Source organism: Trachemys scripta, chromosome 10 (assembly GCF_013100865.1).
Source record: "Trachemys scripta elegans isolate TJP31775 chromosome 10, CAS_Tse_1.0, whole genome shotgun sequence".
Taxonomy (NCBI): Eukaryota; Metazoa; Chordata; order Testudines; family Emydidae; genus Trachemys; species Trachemys scripta.
This window is the reverse complement of record NC_048307.1, coordinates 9,141,088-9,163,118: the sequence shown is the minus strand read 5'-3', so window position 1 is coordinate 9,163,118 and position 22,031 is coordinate 9,141,088. Positions and strand designations below refer to the sequence as shown.

At 44.0% G+C, this 22,031-nt stretch overlaps 1 protein-coding gene across 8 annotated transcripts in view; it reads right to left on the bottom strand.

Moving 5' to 3' along the window:
- TNRC18 (trinucleotide repeat containing 18) overlaps window positions 1–18,184 on the bottom strand; it is a 91,168-nt gene extending 72,984 nt beyond the window's left edge. For 7 of the 8 annotated variants that reach the window (XM_034783678.1, XM_034783680.1, XM_034783685.1 and 4 more), the window contains exons 1-2: window positions 14,268–14,661; window positions 11,865–12,196 (exon numbers count right to left, since the gene is read on the bottom strand). In XM_034783678.1, the coding sequence (XP_034639569.1) occupies window positions 11,865–12,069 (205 nt within the window). In that variant the 5' untranslated portion in view covers window positions 12,070–12,196; window positions 14,268–14,661. Of the gene's footprint in view, window positions 1–11,864; window positions 12,197–14,267; window positions 14,662–17,977 lie in introns of those variants that run through there. The other variant, XM_034783677.1, reaches the window with a different exon arrangement.
- Window positions 18,185–22,031: the final 3,847 nt, after the last annotated feature.

Genomic DNA, 22,031 nt, shown 5'->3' with positions numbered 1-22,031 from the left:
AGGGGGTGGAAGAATATTAATGGCTACATGCAGTGGGGCAGCACAGCCCGTCCCCTACTGAGCTGGGCTAACTAAACTCCCCTACAGACAATGGCACAACCTGGACTCGTTAAAGCCAAGTGTCTGAATCGCTTTTTCCCCCCCTAAACTAGCCTAACTCCAGTGTCACTTCAAATGGGACACAGTTACACGGACTATCACTACCCCTTCAAGAGCATCCAGATAAGGAGTTTATACTGGTTTAATGAGCTAGATTTCTACGTTGATTTAAACTGGTTGTCTACACTATAGAATCATCTCAGATGAAAAGGGATTAAGGTATCTATAGAATCATAGACTATCAAAGTTGGAAGGGACCTCAGGAGGTCATCTAGTCCAACCCCTTGCTCAAAGCAGGGCCAATCCCCAGACAGATTTTTGTCCCAGATCCTTAAATGGCCCCCTCAAGGATTGAACTCACAACCCTGGATTTAACAGACAAGGCCAAGATTCCACCGTCTCCCAGCTCTGTACTGTCCCCTTCAAAACATCTGAATAAGGCCAAATACCACATGCCTTACTCATGTGAGGAGTCCCCTCAACTTCATAATTTCATTGGGACAGCTCACACGAGCAAGGCGTGTGGTATTTGGCCTCTAGCTCATGCACAATTCTCCTTCTTCATGCTTTTTATCTCCTCTCATCTCGGCTTCCCTCACTTCCTCCTTTACAGTCTTCCTAAATTCCAACACTTACAATCACAGAAGCCAGAGAGAACAGAAGCCACCCAGTGTACGTTCTTCTGCCGACGTTCCCTACGTTGCTTTGTCCTCTTCATATAGGACATCTGCAACTGAAGTGGCTTCCACCACTTCTCCTGTGAGACTAGTCAACAACCTATGGACTTGGCTACATTAGGGATTTCTGTGCCAATATAGGATACAAACTCCAGTGTAAATTCTCTGTACAGATGTAAAGCCTGACCTTACGCTGAGGTGTTTTACCCTGATCCTGATACATACAGAGATCTATATCGGGGACTGATATTGTCCCTAATTTAGGCAAACCAGAATAGACCGTGACATCTTTAAGATCTCTTCCCTGGTATTTGCCCTAAATAATTCTCCTCTTAATCTCAACCCACTTATTCTTTGAACCATTCTGAACATTCCTCTGTCCTTGGGCCTTTACCCCTCACAAATACTAAAGTTGCAATCCCCACAGATGGGTTTTTTTCAGCTAAGCTATTCAGACTTGAGTCCTCTAATCTTTCCTCCTTAGTCAAGCTGCCCATCCCATTTGTCCTTTTTTGTTCCAGGGATGGAGGTGCACAGACAGCCACATGCAATTCTCAATGCTGTCTCACCAGGGTGGTTTCAAGAGGCACTACTCACCTCTCTGGTCTGTGCTGGATGCCTCTCTATTTACGGTTCACTAGCATCCCATGTCTCTTGCAGCATTACGCCTTTCCACGTCTCTTGCTTCCACTGATTCTGTGTTTTGGATGGTTCTCTCTCTCCCCAGATTGAGTACCATGAGTTTTTCGACAGGTTGACTCTCACCATATTACCTTCTGCCCATGGGCCAAAACACGCCATCCATTTGTAAGCAGAAAGCCCCACTAACAACAATGGCATGACCAGACCCCACAATTCTAGCCCTTTTCATTCCCTCCCTAATCCTGTCTTCAGTGGGGTTCACAACACCTTCCAGTGAGTGCCATCAGCTCTCCCTGTCCTCTCAAACTCCACCACCCCATCCTTCCTTTTCTCATCACTCTGGGCAACAGAACCTTTCCTCCTGCTACCAGAACCATCTGCAATTGTATCCCTACTTCTCTTTACACCTTGTTTCTACCACCTGCTCTGACATTCCAAACCATGCCTTTAATGAAATAAACACACTATACGCTCCATCTCCATTAGTCCTCATGCTCAACCATTCTGCTTGAAACGTCACCCCATATCAAGGATACCCCCTAAAAAGTAGCCCTTTGCTAACATCTCCCTGCCGTTAGAAAGATGGCATAACTGGAAACGGCCATCTTTTTACTACTGGCAAAAAAATCAAAACAAGCGCTTTCTAGTTGCTGATCAAAGGAGATAAAAGTATAAGCAAATATTATGGTTGTGTGCCTTAATTCTTGGTAAATTATGCAAATACATATTCAAATTAAAACACAGCCCATGGGCTCTTGACAAATTGCCAGCGCGGCCCCTGATGTTGCAAAGTTCAGCCACCCAGCAACAGATGCTACTTGTGTGGTGTATTGTCATCTACGGGATGTCACTTATACTTGTACATATAGGCATGAAGCGTTTGTCAAAATGATACAAGAGATGATTTTATTATTCTCAGAACTGACTGGGAAAAGACAGAGTTTTCTTGTGCCAGACAAGATGGAGGCAGTTCAGTTATGTGGAGAGATTTAGAGAAGAAAATAAGGTAAAACGAACTTTAACAATGGCTGGGGGGTGGGGGGGAGAGAGTATACAATGCTTGTACCAACACGAATGTCATTGTGAGGAGGAGATGAGGAAGATCTGTCCAAAAATGTTACAGAGAGGGCTCATCTGATGAAAGTAGGAATTTCCGATCCCACACAAACCCAGAACATACATTAAAAGAAGCAGAAGAATCACTGCTTTGTGCTACTAATCTCATTATGGAGAAGGCTCTGCTGTAGCAGTGGGATAGTGAAGGGAAACCCCTGAGTGTAACACAGGATTGAAATGACGTGTGGTGTGTATAGCTACTGGAGCATAAAAAAGGAGAAAAAGTGTTTTGGTATTTCACCGAAACCAAGAAACCCGGGGGGACCTGGGGGGGGAGGGGGGGCTGAGAATACTTCCCCCCCCCATACACACACACACACACGTTTATGCACTTGAATAGAATAGAACTTGATTTGTCCTAATATTGTCCATATGATGTATATTGACATAACAGATCTGGATATGAAAGAGAATTACATAATGGTCACACACTCAGTGCATGGAGGGAGTGCCATGTGTTATTGCTTTCTAGTTATTTCACACACACTCTCTCACACACACCTATGTTATTGCCCTGATTGTGACTTGCACTAAGGGTAAATCTTCACAAAAAAAAAAAAAAAAAAAAATGGTGTTTTTAACACAGGTTAGCTAACCCAATTTAGCTAATGCGGGTTAAACTAGCAGCAAAGACCTGGCAACTCAGTTAACTTAGGTGAGTTCAACCACAGGCTCCCCTACAGACTTTAACCTGAATTAAAAGCTGAGTTGTCAGGTCTTTGCTGCTGTTTTAACCTGACTGAGCGAACTGGAGTTAAGAACACTCTTTTTTGCAGTGAAGATATATGCAAAGCAAAGTTAACCTCACCTGCCAAGCATGTCCATCATTTAAATGATTTTCATAATTAAAATCAATTAGAACCAAATATATTAAAAGTGTATTCAAAACTAAGGGGAATTCAGCTTAAAGACCAATGATAAGAGGCTGAACAGAACATAGTGGGGAGGAGAAAAGCAGTAGTACACAGGAGGCAAGATTCAATATATAACCGTCAAGAATAAAAATAATCTAACATTTAATAACATACCAGGATAGAAAGGATGGCTAGATATACAGAACTGGGACCATTTTTGAAGTTATCAGGCATACAGATCTAGAAAGGAGGTCCAAATCTCCTTAAAATTCTCCCTCAGTCATTTCTCTAAGGCAACCATATCTCTTCCAGACTTGCCACATCACTCATTTCATTGTACCAGTCCCACAATCTTCAGCTGGTTTGTCAATTTCCAATTCCCTTAAAATGATTCTTTTGGCCACTGCTGATGCTTGTAATAAAAATTGTTTCCAAGGTCACCTACATCTTTTATCAACATTTCAACTCTTGCCACATTAAAACACTCAAATTCTTCAGGTCCCTGGCAATGTCCGTTTAGAATCATCCTTCACCTCCCGATTTTTTCTCAATGCGCCCCTGATTTAGAGTGATACCAAAATGATCACCTTTTGCTTCCCATAATCATCATCTAAAACAGCTGGAAGGGAAAACAGAAGTATACTGCATACACAATAGCTGATCATTTGTGACACTAAGGAAAGAGAGCCAAACTTTCACTGCTACACCACTCCTGGGAGCTTGTCTACATTAGGGATTTTTTCACCACTTACTCTCCCAGTGCACTTGTGACGTACTAGTGCAAAAAGGGAGTTTGTACTGGTGGAAAATCTGGAGACTGGAGAAAAATCACCTGGAGTCTTGATCCCACAATTACTAGGTGCAGAAAATCTCATGCCCACACAGATCCAGCCACAGCACCAGAGGGCTAGAGTTTACAAAAGGGCAGTTCTGATACACTTAAAAAGAAATATTAAATGTTGCATTGAAATCCACACAACAAAAATCTCCCCTAATTCTGCCTCAACAACGGGAAAAAAGAGAAAATGGTGAGAATGAGAATGATGGGCTGGATGATCTTAGGGAGATCTCTGCAAATGTTGCTGCACTGAGCAGTATTCCTGCAATTCTAGACTTGCCTGAATTTCTTTAAAGGGCCCCCCACCCCTATTGGTAAGATGCAGCAATCACTATGCAAACAGAGGACAGGCTGCTCTGCCAACCCACCTCTTCAGAAAACTATTTTCAGACAAATCATAGCAGAAAAGATTCTCTCTCTCTCTGCTCCTATCTCATTCATCTCAGTGAGGTCTACAGTGACCAGATGTCCCAATTTTATAGGGATAGTCCCGATATTTGGATCTTTTTCTTATATAGGCTCCTATTACCCCCCACCCCCCTGTCCTGATTTTTCACATTTGCTGTCTGGTCACCCTAGTGAGGTGTGAACTTTAAAATCTAATTGGGACTCCTTAAATGTTACCATCATTAAGGGCAGACATTTGCCCCCACATACACTCCCTGCATCCTCCCCTCTTTTGTTAAAAAGATACATGCAAAAACTGAATTCAAGTTTTACAATTAAAATAAAAGCAAAAACGCAAAGGTTCTTACAGTAATATTAACTCAGCACGCTCACACATCTCTTATATTTTAGGGTATACATTGTATGACAGTGCTAGGTTAAGCCATGCATTTAAACCAGACACTGGTACAACCAATACATGGTTTTGATCATGTATGTTAGATTGAGCTAGCTAACACCTCCTAAAACATGCTACTTGTACTTCAGCACCTGCTAAACTAGGCCAGTCAAAATGTGGAGAGTGGAGCACCCAGGTTGTAACCGGACAAGTTTAGCATTTGCTTAAGGACAACTTGCCTTGTCTAGAGCTAGGTGTTAGATCACGTTAGCTAAATCTACCATCACACCTTTAATCCTACTCCAGCCCACACCAGAAAGTGCCACACGCTGTGTTAACATTGTTGCAGGAACCTTAAATTAATTTCCTTAAATAACCACTATTATAATATAATTATAACCCAACAAACAAGAACGTTGCTGCAGTCTTTAGGAAGGAGATGAAATTTAGAATTTCCCTTTTCAAACAACTGCTCTGCTCACCAACGTTGCTATATTAGAAAAGATAAATAACAAGCAAGCTTCATCTCCATCTTCCCTCCAACAAGTTCCATTCCCCTACCAGCTGAAGGGTTGGAAAGGAATAGGTCTGTTGTGAACTAGAGCAATGAGGGCTAGTCTATAGTAGTTTCCCACTCTTCCTCTGCTAGAATTTCCTACGGCCGCTACTAGGTATTCAACTCCAGTGGTAGTTGCAATGATGGATGCTCTAATGTTGACAGGGATCAGGTGGTCACCAGCAATGCCTGGAGTTGGTGTGAACAGGTTTAGATGACACAATGACATACATGCTGGTGCCCTTTCTATGCAGATTGTCTAGAACAGGTCAATAACTGTACATCTATAGTTTAAAAAGACTGTCGCGCCTACAGGAGGGGTCCACACTAGCATTCTGTATTGGTGTTAGTTACACCAGTTCAAGTCTCTCTCATGTAGTCATGGCTTCACAATGACTGTCCCTAGGGTCCCTGCACTGGAAGAAGTGCTGCACCCATGGGACAGTCCCGGAAATGAAGACTAGCGCAGGAACAGAGAAGCCAGTTCTTCTTATAACATTCTCTGGCTTTGCAAGCTTTGAAGTGATCTCAATTTAAGTTAGTGGGAAAATTGGTAGTGGAGGGAAGGAAGGGAAGGGAATCTCAATCCATTCCCGTCCTTTTTAGGTACAAAACAATTACTCTTCTTGCCCCGTAATTTACCAATGTATGCTCTAAATATTTCTAAAAAAACCTACGAGGGGACAAAAGTAATACATGGCCTAACTACCATATTCACAACTTCCCCTTGGGGTGAATAGACACAGAACTGTCATTGTTCCTCTATCAACCTTCAGCAATTTGTTGCCAAGAAGTTGGTAACCCAGACAGCATGTGTGTGTTTGGAGGGAGAGGGGGGATGTTCCTAGCATAGACTTCATTGCCAAGAATTTTCCACTTGTGCTGCTACTGCAGCAGATCATAGAATATCAGGATTGGATGGGACCTCAGGAGGTCATCTAATCCAACCCCCTGCTCAAAGCAGGACCAATCCCCAGACAGATTTTTGCCCCAGAGCCCTAAATGGCCCCCCTCAAGGACTGAACTCACAACCCTGGGTTTAGCAGCGAAGGCTGCACATGACTGGTTCAAGCATGAACCCTGTTCAGAGCCGATCTAGATCATGGTGGTCTGCAGCCCTGTTTGCACAAGTGCCTCTCTCCACCACTGCTACTGGGGGGACTGCACTGGTGGTAAGTTTATGTCAAAAATGCCTAGTTTAGACAAGGGAGGGGCATGCGAGGGAGAAATACAACCTCTGGCAGGTCTCTAGTCAGCTAACATTCCTTCTTGTTTTACATTACAAGCCGGCACTCCACAGCACCAGACCCACCACGCTACCCAGAGGGGAAGTGTGATTTCAAGGACCATTGAACACAATGAAATTTTCCCCATTGAACACCATGAAATTTTCCCAGAATGTATCATAATTATAAAAATACCTTAGTGCTGAACCACTAAGCTGATCAGTTGAATTTACAGCACTGGATAACTTTAGAGTCCACATCCCAACCCCAGCTTGTGCCAGGCTGGTGTAGAGGTTACAGGTTATTGTTTCTTACCATTGGTCTAGCACTAAACAGCGTGATAGGCAATTTACAGGCAGAGAAGACGGCAGGCCAGGTCTGTATTAAGAGCATTTGGCCAGTACGGCTGTACCAGATGCTACACCAGCAAAGCACTCCTCATGTGGATGCAGCTTATATCAGCAAAACTGCACTTTTGCCAGTATAACTGACGTTACGTGGGGCTTTTGCTGGCACGGCTCTGTCCGATGAGAGGTTTGTTGTTGTTTTTTTACCCACACTCCTAACCAATGTAGCTATGCTGGCAAAAATTACCAATTTTATGCAGGCCCAAGTCTCATACTCAGTAAATACGCGCAACAGACTTTCTTGCCAATCACTGCAATGGAGTATATAGGATCAGTTTCCGATCCATTTTAAAATTCTCACACTTCCTATCTCCGGACACAGATACTTAACGTGGAAATATAAAAGCATCTCTTCCCTCAATCTGGGCCCTTTTTCTTTGGCTGGCAAGCTTGCAAGTTTTATTTAATATTGAACTTGTCTTGCCATTAAGCTTTAAGTCCCTTTTTGTGGATTAAGGAAGCCTTAGTGGAACACACTGGAAAATCGAGTTCCTCAGAGCAGAATGTAGCAATACCTACAAAGAGCACTCACCGGATTATACAAAATAATCATCCGAACGCTGGGGGGAAAGCAGGGGGTTTGTTTGGTTTTTCAGGGAGTTTGGTACATTTTAGTATAGTCGGGTGCTGGGCAAGTTTCTCTCACCCATCTCTGCTACTTGACATCAACATGGTCCTGCATCGGCCCGTACTGTTCAGTCTCAGGCTTTTCCTATGCCGAGATTGCCAATAGTAACACACTAACTCTGGGTTTTGTGCTGGAACTAAAATTGCTTTGTGGATTAAGCCAAGACCACTAAACTCATTTCACTTGTGACCCAAGGCAAAAACCAGTAATAACCCACCAGATTTTGAACCCAGGTCTCCAGAGATGAAAAGCTAGCGTATTAATGGACTCTGCAGTCTGGCATCATTGATTACAATTACCTTCTCTTTTATTTAAAGGACACCTCCTCTTCTTGCCAAACTCCTTTGCTGCTGTGGATGAGATCCCATTGCATAACCTCACCTTCCTAACTCTTTTCATGGACATTTAGCAGGACCCTTAGGAAGGCGTCACGCTACCTCCTGGCTGGCATGTACATCCTGTCCCCTGCCACCCAAAAACACATGAACGACCTGCCTATCTCCAACAAGCCAAAAATCAAAGAAATGTAGAACCCCTAGGAACTGCTTGCTGCCAGCCCCAGCTCTGAGATGGCAGAGAAGCCAGTTCTACCTTCTCATTGCCCCTAGTAAGTATCCCCTCCCCATAACGGCAACAACCCACACTGTACTGCATCAGACAGTAGACTTCTGTCCCCACTTCCCCCCCCAAAAAAAATCTTCAATGGATCAGGATTATTGGCAAGTTCACATGAAAAATACATACATAGGAGAAGAGACAGCTGCCTGCAAGTCTCTTAGCTGAACCAGAGCGCAGGGTCCTTCAGCTCGGGGTTTTCTAGCAAAGAAAGGCTACTCGGCAAAGAATTTTTAAATCAATGGGCTAAAAGAACTAGATCCAGAAGCATGGTAAATCATGCTATTTTTAAAGGGCTGAATTTAATTTAAGATGACTTGGGGAGGGATTCAACAGTCACTTTCTTTAGCCCTGCATTATTCATTGACTGATTTTCAGATGCTCTGTTAAAATGCTACCCCTCCCTCATTCAACAACTTAAAATGACAGCCTAAAAAAAAGGCTCTAAATAGCAGGAAGCAATCATCATTTCAAATGAAATTGTTAAAGCCGTAAAAAAATCCCTGTCTACCAACTGCCACAGTATAATGGAAGTTTAAACTGTTAATTGTACATATCTTTTTAATGCAATTTAGCCTGTCTGGGAATTACCACTCCCTACTGTAGCCAACCTGGGTGAGAGAGCTTTGTTAATAGTAGAGTAATACAGACTCCTTGTTGTTTTACAGGGTAGAGAGTTGGTGAGGGAGTGCAGGGAAACGAATTGTGGAAGGCTGATGGGGGAGTTATCTTGGAAGTGGCTTAGATGTAAAATCCGAATTTGTGGAAAAGAGAAGATTAAATTCCTTGAAATAAGGACCAGATCTCCTCACTGGTTTACCAGCCCCGGGGAAGTTCTACCTGAACCCCCTTTCAAAGGACAGTGTTTGCACCTCAGAGCCACAAGATTAATAGAAGCTTCTGGGATCAGCCAGAGGAAAAAGGGGGTAAACATCAAGCAATTATTTCATGAGATAGCCCAAGCAAGCAAGGGGGGGGGGGGGGAGAACATGCTTCTATTAATACAAGTTGGAAAGATAATTGTAATCATCCTCCCTAGCAAAGAATTACATGTCTGTGCGGCTTTTAAAAATAAAAGAAACTTAAAACTGGTACACTAGGCTCAACCTGTTTGTCTAGGCAGGGAGATCAATTTTAGAGAGATTACATTTTGCCTTAGCAGGAGGTGGTGGGAAATGAGGTGTTTGCCCATGTGCTTCGTTTTATTGCTCTTCATTTTACACCTCTTGTTTTAGCACCTGGAAAATTGGCACTGCCACCTATTCTAAAACCAATAAATCTTTCCCTCGATGCAGGCTGCTTCCTTCTTTGCAGATGTTGGCAATCGGGTTTGTAAATTTCAAAGTCATTCATTCCATGAGGCGGTGGAGAAAAGCAGGTTTATTATTGCAAAACTTGTCCCCTACCAACGCCTAAAGTAAACTCAGAGTCACCTTTCCACACCCAGAAAAAAAGAAATTTAATTGAAGAAATATTTGAGTGTTGGACTGCAAGCAACCGCCTTTCAGTCCACAAACACAGGCTACACAACACGAAGTAGCTGAAAAGGCAACATATTTTTAAATGTGCAATGAAAGAAAAATAAACAGTTGGCTGGCACATGTGCAGTCCGATTCCCAGCTATATTGACTTATAAGAATTTAAACCAAAAAAAAAACCCTATCTAAAAAAGGCAGGCACTTGAGAGTAGGTTTTATGTATTAATAAGAAACAGCCCCAAAGCACTTTAGAAATTGCATCCATCAGGCTGGTAAAAGATTGATTCTTTAAAAGAGCGTAAACCGTAAAACCCCCCTCCTCACCACAGTTTTCTATCTCCAGTTTTAAAAATAAAAAACACTTCCAGTTACTTGGCTTTTAACGGAGTCTCGCACACAACCACAAAAATGCAGCCTCAGTTAATGTGCAAAAGTTGGACATTCTGCTAGCCTCGGGGATTCATAATGCGGTGTGTGTGTGTGTGTGTTATTTCTGACTGCCTCCCCTTCCCCCACTCCCCTCCCCTCTGCGGACCCCTCTCCCTCCAAGGAGTAAGGGGAGGTCTAGGAGCAGGGAATTTCTGAGAACACTAAAACTTTTCATCTGCCTTGAATCACCCCCAAAGCCACCGACTACCGCTGTAGCTCAAAACCCGGACAATAAATGACTGGGGGAGGGGGAAAGAGAGGAAGGCTCGGTCTGACATTCTTAGCTTGCATTCCTTGTACACACACACACACACACACCCTCCGCCATGCAATCAAAGAAATAAGGCTGCTAAAATTAAACAATGTTGGCTTCATGTGGTATATTGGGGGTATTTATAGGCGATGCATTAAAAAAAGAGCAAGCCACCACACAGCTCGGACCACTTTCTCTTCTTTTCCTCCCAGGCAGTTTCCTTGATTTTTAAAATCCAGCTGGTGTCTATTAAACAATTTACTTTGGAGGTTGTTGAGTCCCCCTGCTTCCCCCCACAAAAAAAAAAAAATCCTGCCCTACTTAACGAACTTCCCAGGACGCCATGAAGACGCTGGGGAATGAAAGCAGAGGGGAGCTCTCAAACGCTAACACAAACAGACTTTAGCAAAACAAAGCCTGTTCCAGCCTGTAACTGCCCTGCTTAGAAACTGGGGGTGGAAACTCGTCCTGTCTCCCACCCCTACGTTAGCACCTCTTGTCCTTCAGCTGAAAAGCACGTTTTGTTTGGGTTTTTTAAACAAGATTCTCTCACTCACTGAAATGATCATCTACAAGAAAACCACCCCGAGAGCGAGCTCGTCTTGAAATTAAGATTCAGACTTGTTTTTTAATCCTGTTCCCGGCAGGAGATTTAAATCCGATGCTAAAAAAAATGTAATGAATTGTTACATGTTGGGGCTACGGGGGGGTATTTAGACTAGAAACCTGGTAATCCTTTGGTTTAAACAAAAATCCGGACTAGGAAGAAGCGAAGATTTCTCCCCTGTCCCAGTTTTATATAAAAATCGTTTTTTTGGGAAAGTGTAATCGAGCAAGTTAAAAAAAATAAAGGGGGGAGGCAGGACTCGAGGAAGGTGGGAGAAATCTTGGGGTTATGTTTAAAGCAAAAAAACCCACGAGACAAATCTCAAAGGTATCAATACAAAATTGTATCAGCCGGGAGAAGGTTTTAGAAGTTTCTTCGAGGGGAGAGAAAGTAAAAAGCCCCCCAGACACTGAAATGCCTCCCTAGACTTCCCACCGCACGCGCCAGCCTTCCTCCTTCTCGGGAAAAGGAAACATTTTGGGAAGAGAAAAAAATGGGATCGGATCTATTTCGTCCCGCGCCAGGGTGAGCGAGTGTCCCCGAACCGGGACCCACCCTTTCCCGGGGCTCTGCAAGGGGCTGGGGGCTTTTCCTTTCCAGCTCAGACTCGGAGATTTAAATCACACACCGCCGGAGGGGCCGCAAAGCGCCTTACCCGGGTGGGAATGGATGTTGATGCCCGATGCGAGGTATTTTCCAGGTGCCAGAGGGGCCGGGAGCCCCGCAGCCATGTGGCCGGCGGATGGAGCGATGCGCCCGGCTGCGCTGGCGGGTCCGACTCGGTGACTCTCCATGGCCAGCCCGGACAGCAGAGGAGGGGGAAAAGATCGGGGAAGCCCAAAATCTCTGCCATCCATCATCCACTCGCGGACTCCGAGTTGACTTTATCTCCCCCCCTCCTCCCCCCGTTCAGATGTTTTTTAAAACTAAGGTGTGAAATCGTCCCATGGCGCGGTGGGGTGCTGGGGTCCTGGCGAGGCGAGCGCCCTGCAGGGGAGAGACAGACACAAACACGGGGGGGGAAGGTTACCGTCCCTCCGGTGAATTCACCCTCACATCCAAACCTCACACACGCGATCAGTCATTTTGTTTGCAAACGGAGGCTAAATGATTTATACACAAGTCACCCAAAAGTTGAGATGATTTCCCCCCCTCCTCCAAACAACCGATATAAATAATTTTTTTAAAAAAATCCTCGCCTCGAAGGAGGGAAAGGAGAGGGCTTGACAGAGAGAGGACCTCAATGTTTCTTGGGAGAATCCGATATTTTTGTTGCAATAACAGCAGAGAGAATTCAGTTTAATTAAAAGAACCTTCCCCTCTGCCCCCCCTCCCAGCCAAAACCAAGGGGGAGATCACCAAGCCCTGCTAGATCGGGTTAGAATAATTTTTGACAAATAATAAAAACCTAACTCAGGCATTCCAGACTCTCCTGCCCCCCGAATCTGGTTGAAACTAGCCACCGCAGTATATATTCTTCTCCACAATCACCAACTTTAGGTTACAAAACCGCGAAACCTCCCCTTCCCATGGATTAAAATGTCCCACTACACATTTACCCATTATCTTATCCTGAAAGTATTTAATATTTAACTTTTTAGCCCTTGCGGACGGCAGTAGGGACACGCAGTTGGGGATTTTTAAATTATGATTATTATTATTTGGTTTTTAAATTGGTGTTCCTTAATCCACTTTGTGTGAAAGTGGATTTATTACTGAACACACGATTAAAAAAAAAACAACGATATAATTTTAATTCTGAGATTACCTAGAGATGGGACTGCATCTTGGCACAGTCTTGGAAGAAACAGTATTATCCTGAGTTTCATTTTCAGTTACTGGTTTACTAAGGAATACTCTTACATATTTTCTAAACCGCGACTTGTTTGCCAATGAAATTAGTTAGTAAAAAAAATGCTTAATTCGAGAACCCTCTTTTGCTTGGTAAATACGCCTCACCTTTCAGTTAAAATGTTAAGAGATCTAGAATTTACTGAGGGAAAAGGGGCGGTAGAGGGAAGCAGAATATTTTAAATCTGTTTCCCCCCTCAAATATTTATTTTCAATACCATGCAATCATTCCCTTATATATATGTGTGTGTGTGTTTTAAAGGGTACTCAAGCTGTCTAGTGAGCATTGGTTCCCAGATCAAGTGAAGAAATCTCATGTATTCCATGTTTTCTCTCGAGAGCAAATACTCAGAATTATCTGAAATAAATCGAAATGATTTCCACCCCTCTTTAACCTACACAGAATTTAAAGAGGGAATGCACTGTCCAGAACACTCAAAAGCCATTTAACATGAGTTTTCTTTCCAGCTTTGTTTCTTATTTTAGCCTGGTTTTAGTTACACTTTATTAAGTAGTGGCTCTTCCCCTCCTCTGGTTACCAGATGAAACATTTACTTTAAAAAAAAAAAAAAACCATAATACTGGACATCCTTAGCGACATGCTTTCCATTTTAAGCAGGGGTTGTTGCTGCATTTTTTTAAAGCCCTCCTCTTAATGGTCTGTTTTACGGTGGAATGAAATATGGCAAAATGGACAAGTTTAGCTGACCCTTTTTGATTCTAGCTTTTTTTTTTTTTTTTTTTTTTGGAGGGGGGTTAATTTATCTGCCTTCATTCAATGTTTCAATTTCAAAACCTCCTTACTTTTCCTTCCTCTTAAACGCAGTTAAAATGGCTGCATTCCTGCTTTTAATTAAAAACAGCCCATAACCATAACATGTCTCTCTCTTACCTCCTTCCCAAGCTTGTATCAGCAAAGGAGAAGTTGGGGAGTCGCTTTGGAAACCTTATTTTTATTTTCGCTTTTTGGTTGGTTTTTTGGTTTTTGTTTTGTTTTTTTGGCGTGTGTGTGTGTGTCGGGGGAGGCGGTGGAGAAAGGAGGGGGGCTTTTAAGTAATGAAATTGGGGTGAAATCAAAGCAAACTAGCCTACGGGAAGGTTTTTGGAGGATGACGGGGGAGCGGATCCCATAAGAAAGCTATTCACCAAAAATGCAAACAAAACCTAGTTAACTTGCTGCAAAAAAAATAAATTCGGAGAATTCTACCTTTCCAGCCCCGAAGAATCCGCCTTTCTCCTCTATGCAACTCTCTTCTTTGGCATTCTTTAGCTCTTTGCCTTTGCTTTCCTCCCGACTCCGAAATTAGATCCAAGCTAGAACTGTACTTTTTGCCCGTCTTGCCTTTTTTTGGTATAAAAATGTCCTTTTAGTCCATAAGTCGGTCTCACCCTCTCCTCCACCCTGAAAGAAAAAGGAGCACAGGCACCGATCTCTCTGCTTTCCTTTAAAATCCAGCTTTCCTGCTCCAGAGGTCTCTGCTTCTTAATAAAATCCAGGTAGCGCTGGTTTAGAGAATTCAGAATCTCCATATACAGCCCGCGATTGGAAAAGGTACATTACACAAACCCCCTTTCAAGTTCCTCTCTCTGGATCTTAAAAAAAAAAAAAAAAAAAAAAAAAAACCCTCTTTAGCAATGAAACAAGCATTGTTCCTCCCGTCCCACCCCTCTCCAAGCTGGCCAGCCAAAATTTCATAGTAAGTCTCCCATTGGCTGCTCGCACTGCCACTCACCCTCATGTAAACACTTTGGCCCTCAGCCATTCCTATAAAACCAATTATGGACCAAGGACTCGACCGGTTTCTAGGCTCCCCTAACAGGGCTGAATGATCAAAACGGGTGGTGAGAATTTTTGGAGGCCGTTTCAAGGCTACCCCCCCCCGCCCCCTTCCCCAGTCTGGGCTGACTGATCAAAATAGAAGGTGATTGTCCCTGCAGCTCGGCGCTTTTCATTTCGCTCTATTTAGTGAAAATGCTGCATTTAGCGAAAGTCCCCTATTTTCAGGGATCGGGGGGGCCGCGGGGGTGCGGTTCCGATTGAAAAATAAGCTAGCAGCATCCAGGGCAAATAATTCAGGATGGGGGGGAGGATAAACTCTCCCCCCTCCCTTCTGCAGTTGCTAGCTAGGGCTTTACTCAGATCTACTGGGAAATATTTCCCAGCTTGGGTTTTTTTTTTTAAACACACACACACACACACACACTTTATCATTTCAAATAGAGCTTTAATGGATTCCAGAGAGAACGTTGTTCTTAACGGGACGGGGGGGGGGATAGAGCCGGAGGTTGGGGCTGTTTGCTCCAAGGATCAGTGCGGGTGGGTGGCTATTGGGTCGGGGAAGAAACTAAAGATCCTTCACTAGACCGTAATCGAAGGCAGCTACGCTTTAATATGTTCGAGAGGCCGGTGAGTGTGTGTATAACCTTTTCAACAGAGGTTCCTATAGAAACATAGGTGATAAGAGCCAACGGCAGCCCGGCTGGTTAAAATAATCCCAGAATAAATGCACGTTAGAGGAGAGTCAATAGTCCCTTTCTATAGCTCCTTTAAAGGCAAACAACCCCCCCCCCCAAAAAAAAAAATCCGATCTGAAAACACGATTAAAGAGCAATGATCTGTGGTCAAAAATCCCCACTGACATTTCATTTCATTTGCATTTCACTGCAGGGCTCCTACGAGACCCTTCTCCCTCCCCATTTTAATAAGCATTCTTGGCTCCGTTTTTTCCACCTCGTGTTGAGTTTCAAAGACGATATTTCCCTCCCCATGCGAAATCTGCTTAGGTGGGAGAAGCCCGGCGCGGCAGAGAAGCGATGCCTTAGCTGGAGCGGGGAGAGGAGAGAGAAACCGAACGACTCTGTTTTTGATAGTACAATGCCTCTTTCAGCATAATCCGTTTGCACACTGCGTTGTTGGTCTGTTGGTGTTTTCCCCGCCTGGGAAGATGAACATACCTTGTTTTAGGGAGACACACACACACGGCCCCATGTAAACGGAGACCGTCTCAAAATTCAGCCGCCTTCCTCACGAAAAAGCATGTAAACTATTTTTAACAGCAAACGAGACATGCCTCCTTTTAACCTTCAGAGGCGATCTGGAAGGCTCTGATACTGTAATGGTTAACCAATGCTCCGCATTAGCGAGAGACATTGTAAACAGTTTGTTTTGTTACCCCGGTTTGGGATTAATTGCTCTATGGTTTGGTTTGGGTTTATTTTTTGTTAAAGCCTTAGATTTAACAGTTCAGGCGTTTAAAATCAGTGGAATCACCTCTTCTCTTCTAACCAAGCAGTCCTGAAATTCGTCAAGCAGTTAGAAACTCTCCTCCCCCTCCCCCAACTTGGGTATTTAAAGGGGGAGGGGAAATCGAATTTAATTCCAGTATAAATAATAAAAAAAAAAAGTCGAGTCCTGTAGGATAGTTTCAAGTTGCCCATAGTCAAACCGTAGCGAGTTGGTTTCTAGGCTGCCCTCTTTTGGAAGCAGAAGAGCAGGGGAAGAGAGGCGAGGAAAGGAAGGGGGGGAAAAAAACCCCAAACCTAAAATAGTAATGAGCCAAGAGGAAAAAAAAGCAATTCTGTATGTTAAAGTAAAGAAGATCTCGTCCAAATATCACCCCGGCGCCTTCTGAAACCCCAGTGAAAGGACGGCAATTTCAGCAGGACTCATCAACAGTGGATTGATCCCAAATTAGCCAGAGGATCAACAAGAAGAAAGGGGGTGGGGGGAGGCCGGGCGAGCAGAGAGAGCGGCCTGGTGGGAGGGGGAAGAGGAGGCTATTGCAAAGAAAATTAATGCAAGTCCGTGGCTTATGGCTGCCTGAACAGAATGCTGAGAGATTTTGAATGGTCATCGGAGCAGCACTGAGTGACAGCTTCCCTCTGAGTTTACGGTTTTGTTTTTTTTAAATAGCGCTTTATTCCTCGAAACGCTTGCAAATTCTATATGCAATTAAAAAAAAAAATCCACCGCTAATAAATACCCTAACGAGCAAGGCAGGAACCCTCCAACCCATTCTCTTTGGACTTCTCAACTCCTGGATTCGGAATGGTTCATTTTTGTTCTCCTTTAGCAGACCAAAGGGGGAAAAAAATAAAAATGACAATCGCTTTTATGTGGCTTTAAACGCATATTGTATAAATGTTTAATGTTTTCACACCCGGATCCTACAAGACGCTGTAATTGTGATGGTGGGGTATGTATGCAATAAATCATTTAGTTGCTAATAAAAAATTCTGCCTATTTGTCCTTAGTTTGCCAATGGCGCTTGCATTTTTCAAGTGTGTTTCTCATCAGTTGGGAAGGGAATCTGCATTTCATTAAAGCTGCAATTTCTCTGTTGATCAATCTTTCTCTCCCCCTCACTCCCCGCTTTGTCAGCCACCCCCCCCCCCAAAAAAAAAGCTTTAAGCAAGAAAAATGTACTAGGTCAACTCTCAATGCAAGGAGCTATTTTTAATAGCATTTTATGTAATCAAATGGTTACCCAGAGATGTTGTTATGGAGGGAAAAATGCAAAGCAAATCCCATAACACGGGCTGCCTTCCGCTGTAAACAATACTGGGTGGGTTATTTTTCCTTCCCCCCGCGGAAAAAAAATTAAATAAGAGCTAGTTTTCCATCGCCAACTGCAATCTTATCCTGTAGCAAATATTTAATTGCCTTGATCTTTGCCACTGATAGTGAAATCATGGATTTCTCCCTCCCCCCCTTTGGTGCAGTCGGACTGATAGATACCAGCTGGGTGGGAGCCATCTTGTAGGCTGGGTGGAGTACCAGGGGAGAAAACACATTCTTTAAAAGCCTGGTATCCTCGCCTCTGAAACTTTTCTTCCCCCCCCACCTCCCCAATATAAGAGACCGTCGGCTATCAGCCGCCTGCCAGGTTAGTAATTAACCCCTTTAAATAAAGTTACCTTTCCAGAAAGCTGCCGGTCTCAGCTCGGGGAGAAGATTCCAAACACTTTCCTAAATAGCTCTGTTTTAAAACCCTGCTTTTACGAGTAACCTTTTGTTTTCCTCTACTGTCGTGTGTGTCTGTAACTGGTTTTCCTGCCTAAAGATTTAAACCCAAGACTCCAAAAATCCATGATTCGAATCAGGCGGAGGGAGGGAGGGAGACAGCCATTTTCTCTGCTTCCCCCCCCCCTTTCGGTTTCTTTCAAACCAGAAAAATGTTTGGGTTTCTACTACTTTCAGATCTATATAACCCACCAAACCCAACATTTCCCCTCTTCTCCCACCTCTCTTCGGTTTTGAGTTATGTTAGTCAACTTTTTTTTTTCCCTGAACGGAGTGTACAGAAACTCAACGGAGCTTATCTGGTCCATTTCTTTTCACGTAGCAGCAGTCATGGGCTCTTTTCTCTGCCAAAGGCACATATGCCCTTCAAACCAGCCGACCTGCTCTGTATTTGTATTTGCAAAATACACTGAACTGAATTAAAGCGCATTAGGGATTTCCCACCCCTTCATTGTTCTAGGCGGCGTTAATTAGATTAGACTTTCTTTTGTTTTGCTATTGTTTGTTCTATACCGTTGAAATCTTGGGTTGCTTTTTGAGGCACTGTACAACAATAAACACACCATTATTCCCAGCTGGGTTGACAAAATACTTTTCCTTATCAAAGGACACTCCAACCTTGAAGCAGTCTTTACACTGTTTTCCCACAAAAGCCAAACCCGTTTGCCTTCAGAGGCACCTCCTTTGTCTTCTTTTCCCTCTCCAGATCCTGGGATATGATACTGATCTCTAGCTGCCTGGTTGGAGCTATTTTAATCAGCTTTTATGAAAGAATTCCTAGCAGAAACCTAATCGCTTACCCCAGTTGTAAATACAAATTAGAAGACCAGCGTTGGTTTTAATACTATCCTTTGTAGTTTATCTAGAGGTGGGACAGAGTACGTGTATGTATCTTGTGTGTATATTTAAATACGCGACTACACTTCTATTCACAGTCCCTTTAGAACACAATAGTGGTTGGTTTCATGTGGAAAAGAACCCCTTCCCCGAGTTTTTTCTAATCTGGGGTTTATTTATGGCGCTCAAACCAGTGGGATATGAGCAATGTGCCAGCCTGGATCTTCAGAAACTTTTCTTTGAGAGTTTTATAACTATTTACTCCTTCTTATTTTAGCGATTCATAGTCAGAAGAAGCCTTTGAAATCTACCAACTAGTAGCACCTCCTTCGTGTAGAAACGTTACAGTATATAAAAGGCTTAAGCGAAGCACTTGTCCGCTGCTTTAAAAAAAATGATAAAGCTTTCATCTATAAGATCAAAGGCTCTCCCCCCTTGGTTTTTTGCTTGTAAGGTTGAGAATTTGAACCCGAGCGCTAGTTACAAGGATTTTAGTTCTTATAGAATTTTCTCCCCCTATGTGGTCCTGGTTATTTGCTCAAAAATATATGGCGCTGGGTTAGTTGTCTTTGTTTGTTTCCTTCTGAAATTTGAGTCTAATTTTTTTTTAAACTGGGTTTGGTTCATTTTCGCTCGGCGCCTTTGGTAAATGATCGACATTTATTCTTCGGAATTGCTAATTAACTGGGACCTCGATAGGTTTTGCTATAAAGACTGGTGTCTGAATAAGAGGAAGTAATTTTCCCCTGTCCCCCTCAACTAAAGCCTTCCATGAAAGCATGTAACTCAGCAAAAAAAACCCTCATGTTTCTAGCAAGTCTAACAGTCATTCCTGAGCCAAATTTAGATTGGCTAGTAAGCAGATCTCAGCAGTAAATACTTGCAGATAGAAGAATTTAATCGTACAGTTGTGCCTAGCGTCAGATAGATATGACGCTATATATATATAAAGATAATGGATATCTTGTGTAATTCCCTTTTTTCTGTACAATGTTTTTTGGAGTCCAGTGTCTAGCTGGCTTGTGAACACAGTTCTGCGTTTAGACTGCAAAGAAATGAAATGTACTCTCTGAAATTTCCAGCCATAAATTTTCTGTTCGCTAATGGGTCTCTTCTCTTTCCCCTCCTCCCCCCAAATTACAGTGTAGCAGTAGGGCCTCTGAAGGGTTACCCCGGCCGCTGGCCTGTTTGAGATCTCCCCCCGACCCCTACCCCTTCTCCAGCCTCGTTTACTTTAAATCAGCCCCCAAGTTGGGGCAGAGGAGGGGAGAACACGGTTTCCCAAGATAAGGGGACACTGCATGACTGAGTCGGCTAGTCCCTGACAGGATGAGTTTGATTTGCCAGGAGAGCAGTTGTTCACAAATGTATTTCTCTCGTTTACCCCTGGCAGACTTTAGCAGAACACGTGGCAAAAAAAGAAAAAAAAATCCTGGAGAAAAAAGATAAATGTAAGATGGGGAGGGGAAAGGAACTTTTACCTGCCACATGATTTCTCAAGTAGCACCTAATGGGGGGAGGGCCTTGGCTTTCACATACAAAAAACTGGAAAACGGTTCGTCTGTTTACACGGGATTCGGTGTCTGGGTGAATACACTTCCACCACCTCCACCTTCTGTCTGCTCCTCCGCTGGACCGCGCAGCGGCCGGCAACGGGGCCAGTGTTAATAGGACTCAATCGCTTACCTGGGGGGTGGGGGGGGGGAGAGAGACTAGATCTGCAATAGCTGCCCCGTATCTGATTAGAAATTCCGGAGTGTGTCTGGGAAATCTCCTGTGGCGGGAGCTGTCTAGGGAGGACAGCGTGTGTCGGTCAGAAAACCCAGGGACGCGTGGTTAGGCAGAGATACACTTCGCTCGCTTACGTTGCAGAACGGCCAGGTGCTGCCCCCAAACCTCGGCGGGTTTCGAACACCTACTTCCACACACGGCTGGAAATCAAGTCGGGCTGCCCGGGTTCTGGGAACGGGAGAACTGTGTCCCAGATAATACCACCGGGCTCATTCACTTACAATTCGTAGGAAACTTAATTGCCAGCCGAGGAGATCACCCTGGCTAGACTATTCACACGGGCCCTCGTTCTCCCTAGCTGTCCCAGGATAGTTTTTGAACATGGCCAAGGCAGCCCTAACAGCGGGGGGTGTGGTTCGGTTGTAGGAGGAGGCAGACCTATTTCAGGATAACCCAGTTTTTTAAAAACTTCCGAGGCCTCCTTAGACTCTGAAATCCGCAGAAGCTAACCTCGCTGGCATTTCTTTTACCCCTTCCCGGCTAGATCTTTCTACCTCTGCCCTGTCCCCATCCAGATCCTCTTTTCCTCCGAGATCTCCACCTTTTGCTGGGAACAGAACGTACCGTCACCGCATCTGCCATCAGCTGCATGGATTTATCTAGCAACGAGTCCCTCGTCTTCCTCTAACCGAGTCTCTGCAATCCCATTTCCAGAAGTGTCGGATGCTGTGTTTGCATTTCACGACGCATTTTTAACGGGCTTTCTCCACCTTTCCAGGGTGGTTTGAACTGCCACGCTATATTTAAAGTGTAGAGTCGGTGACTTTCTATAGAAAACCCGACACAAATACAGAGGGCGCATAGCCTAGCTTTAGCGAGGGGGTAGGTTATCTTGTCCCGGCTTTGACCGTGGCTCAAAAATGGTTATTCCTGAAAAGATGAAGCGATTGCCCAAGCCTCGGGCTGTCAAGACCAGTAGGGAGAGGGGTGGAGGAAGAGTGCTGGAACTGGGCTCCCGTGGAAGCTCCCCTAATGCACCGGTTGATTACACAACTTATAAACAAACTATACACAATGGAAACAAAAGGCCTAAGAGGCATGACAAATATACACCACGCGGAGCCTGGCCCGTGGATAGAAGCCGACTTTAAGCAACAGAATGGCGGCTTTCAGACAGGGCAATTACCTGTAACTGCAGCATGCAGGGAAGTGTCTTACCTTTCAGCCCCTTTAGAAGGGAAGGAGAGCGGTGCCTGCCCTCCTCAAGGAAACAAAAAACCCAGATGGGGAATTAAAATCTACCCCCCCACCTTGTAGAAATTAATCCAGCAAAGCGATTGTTCCCGACTTCCCTCCCATAACAAATCATCCCAAAAGGTG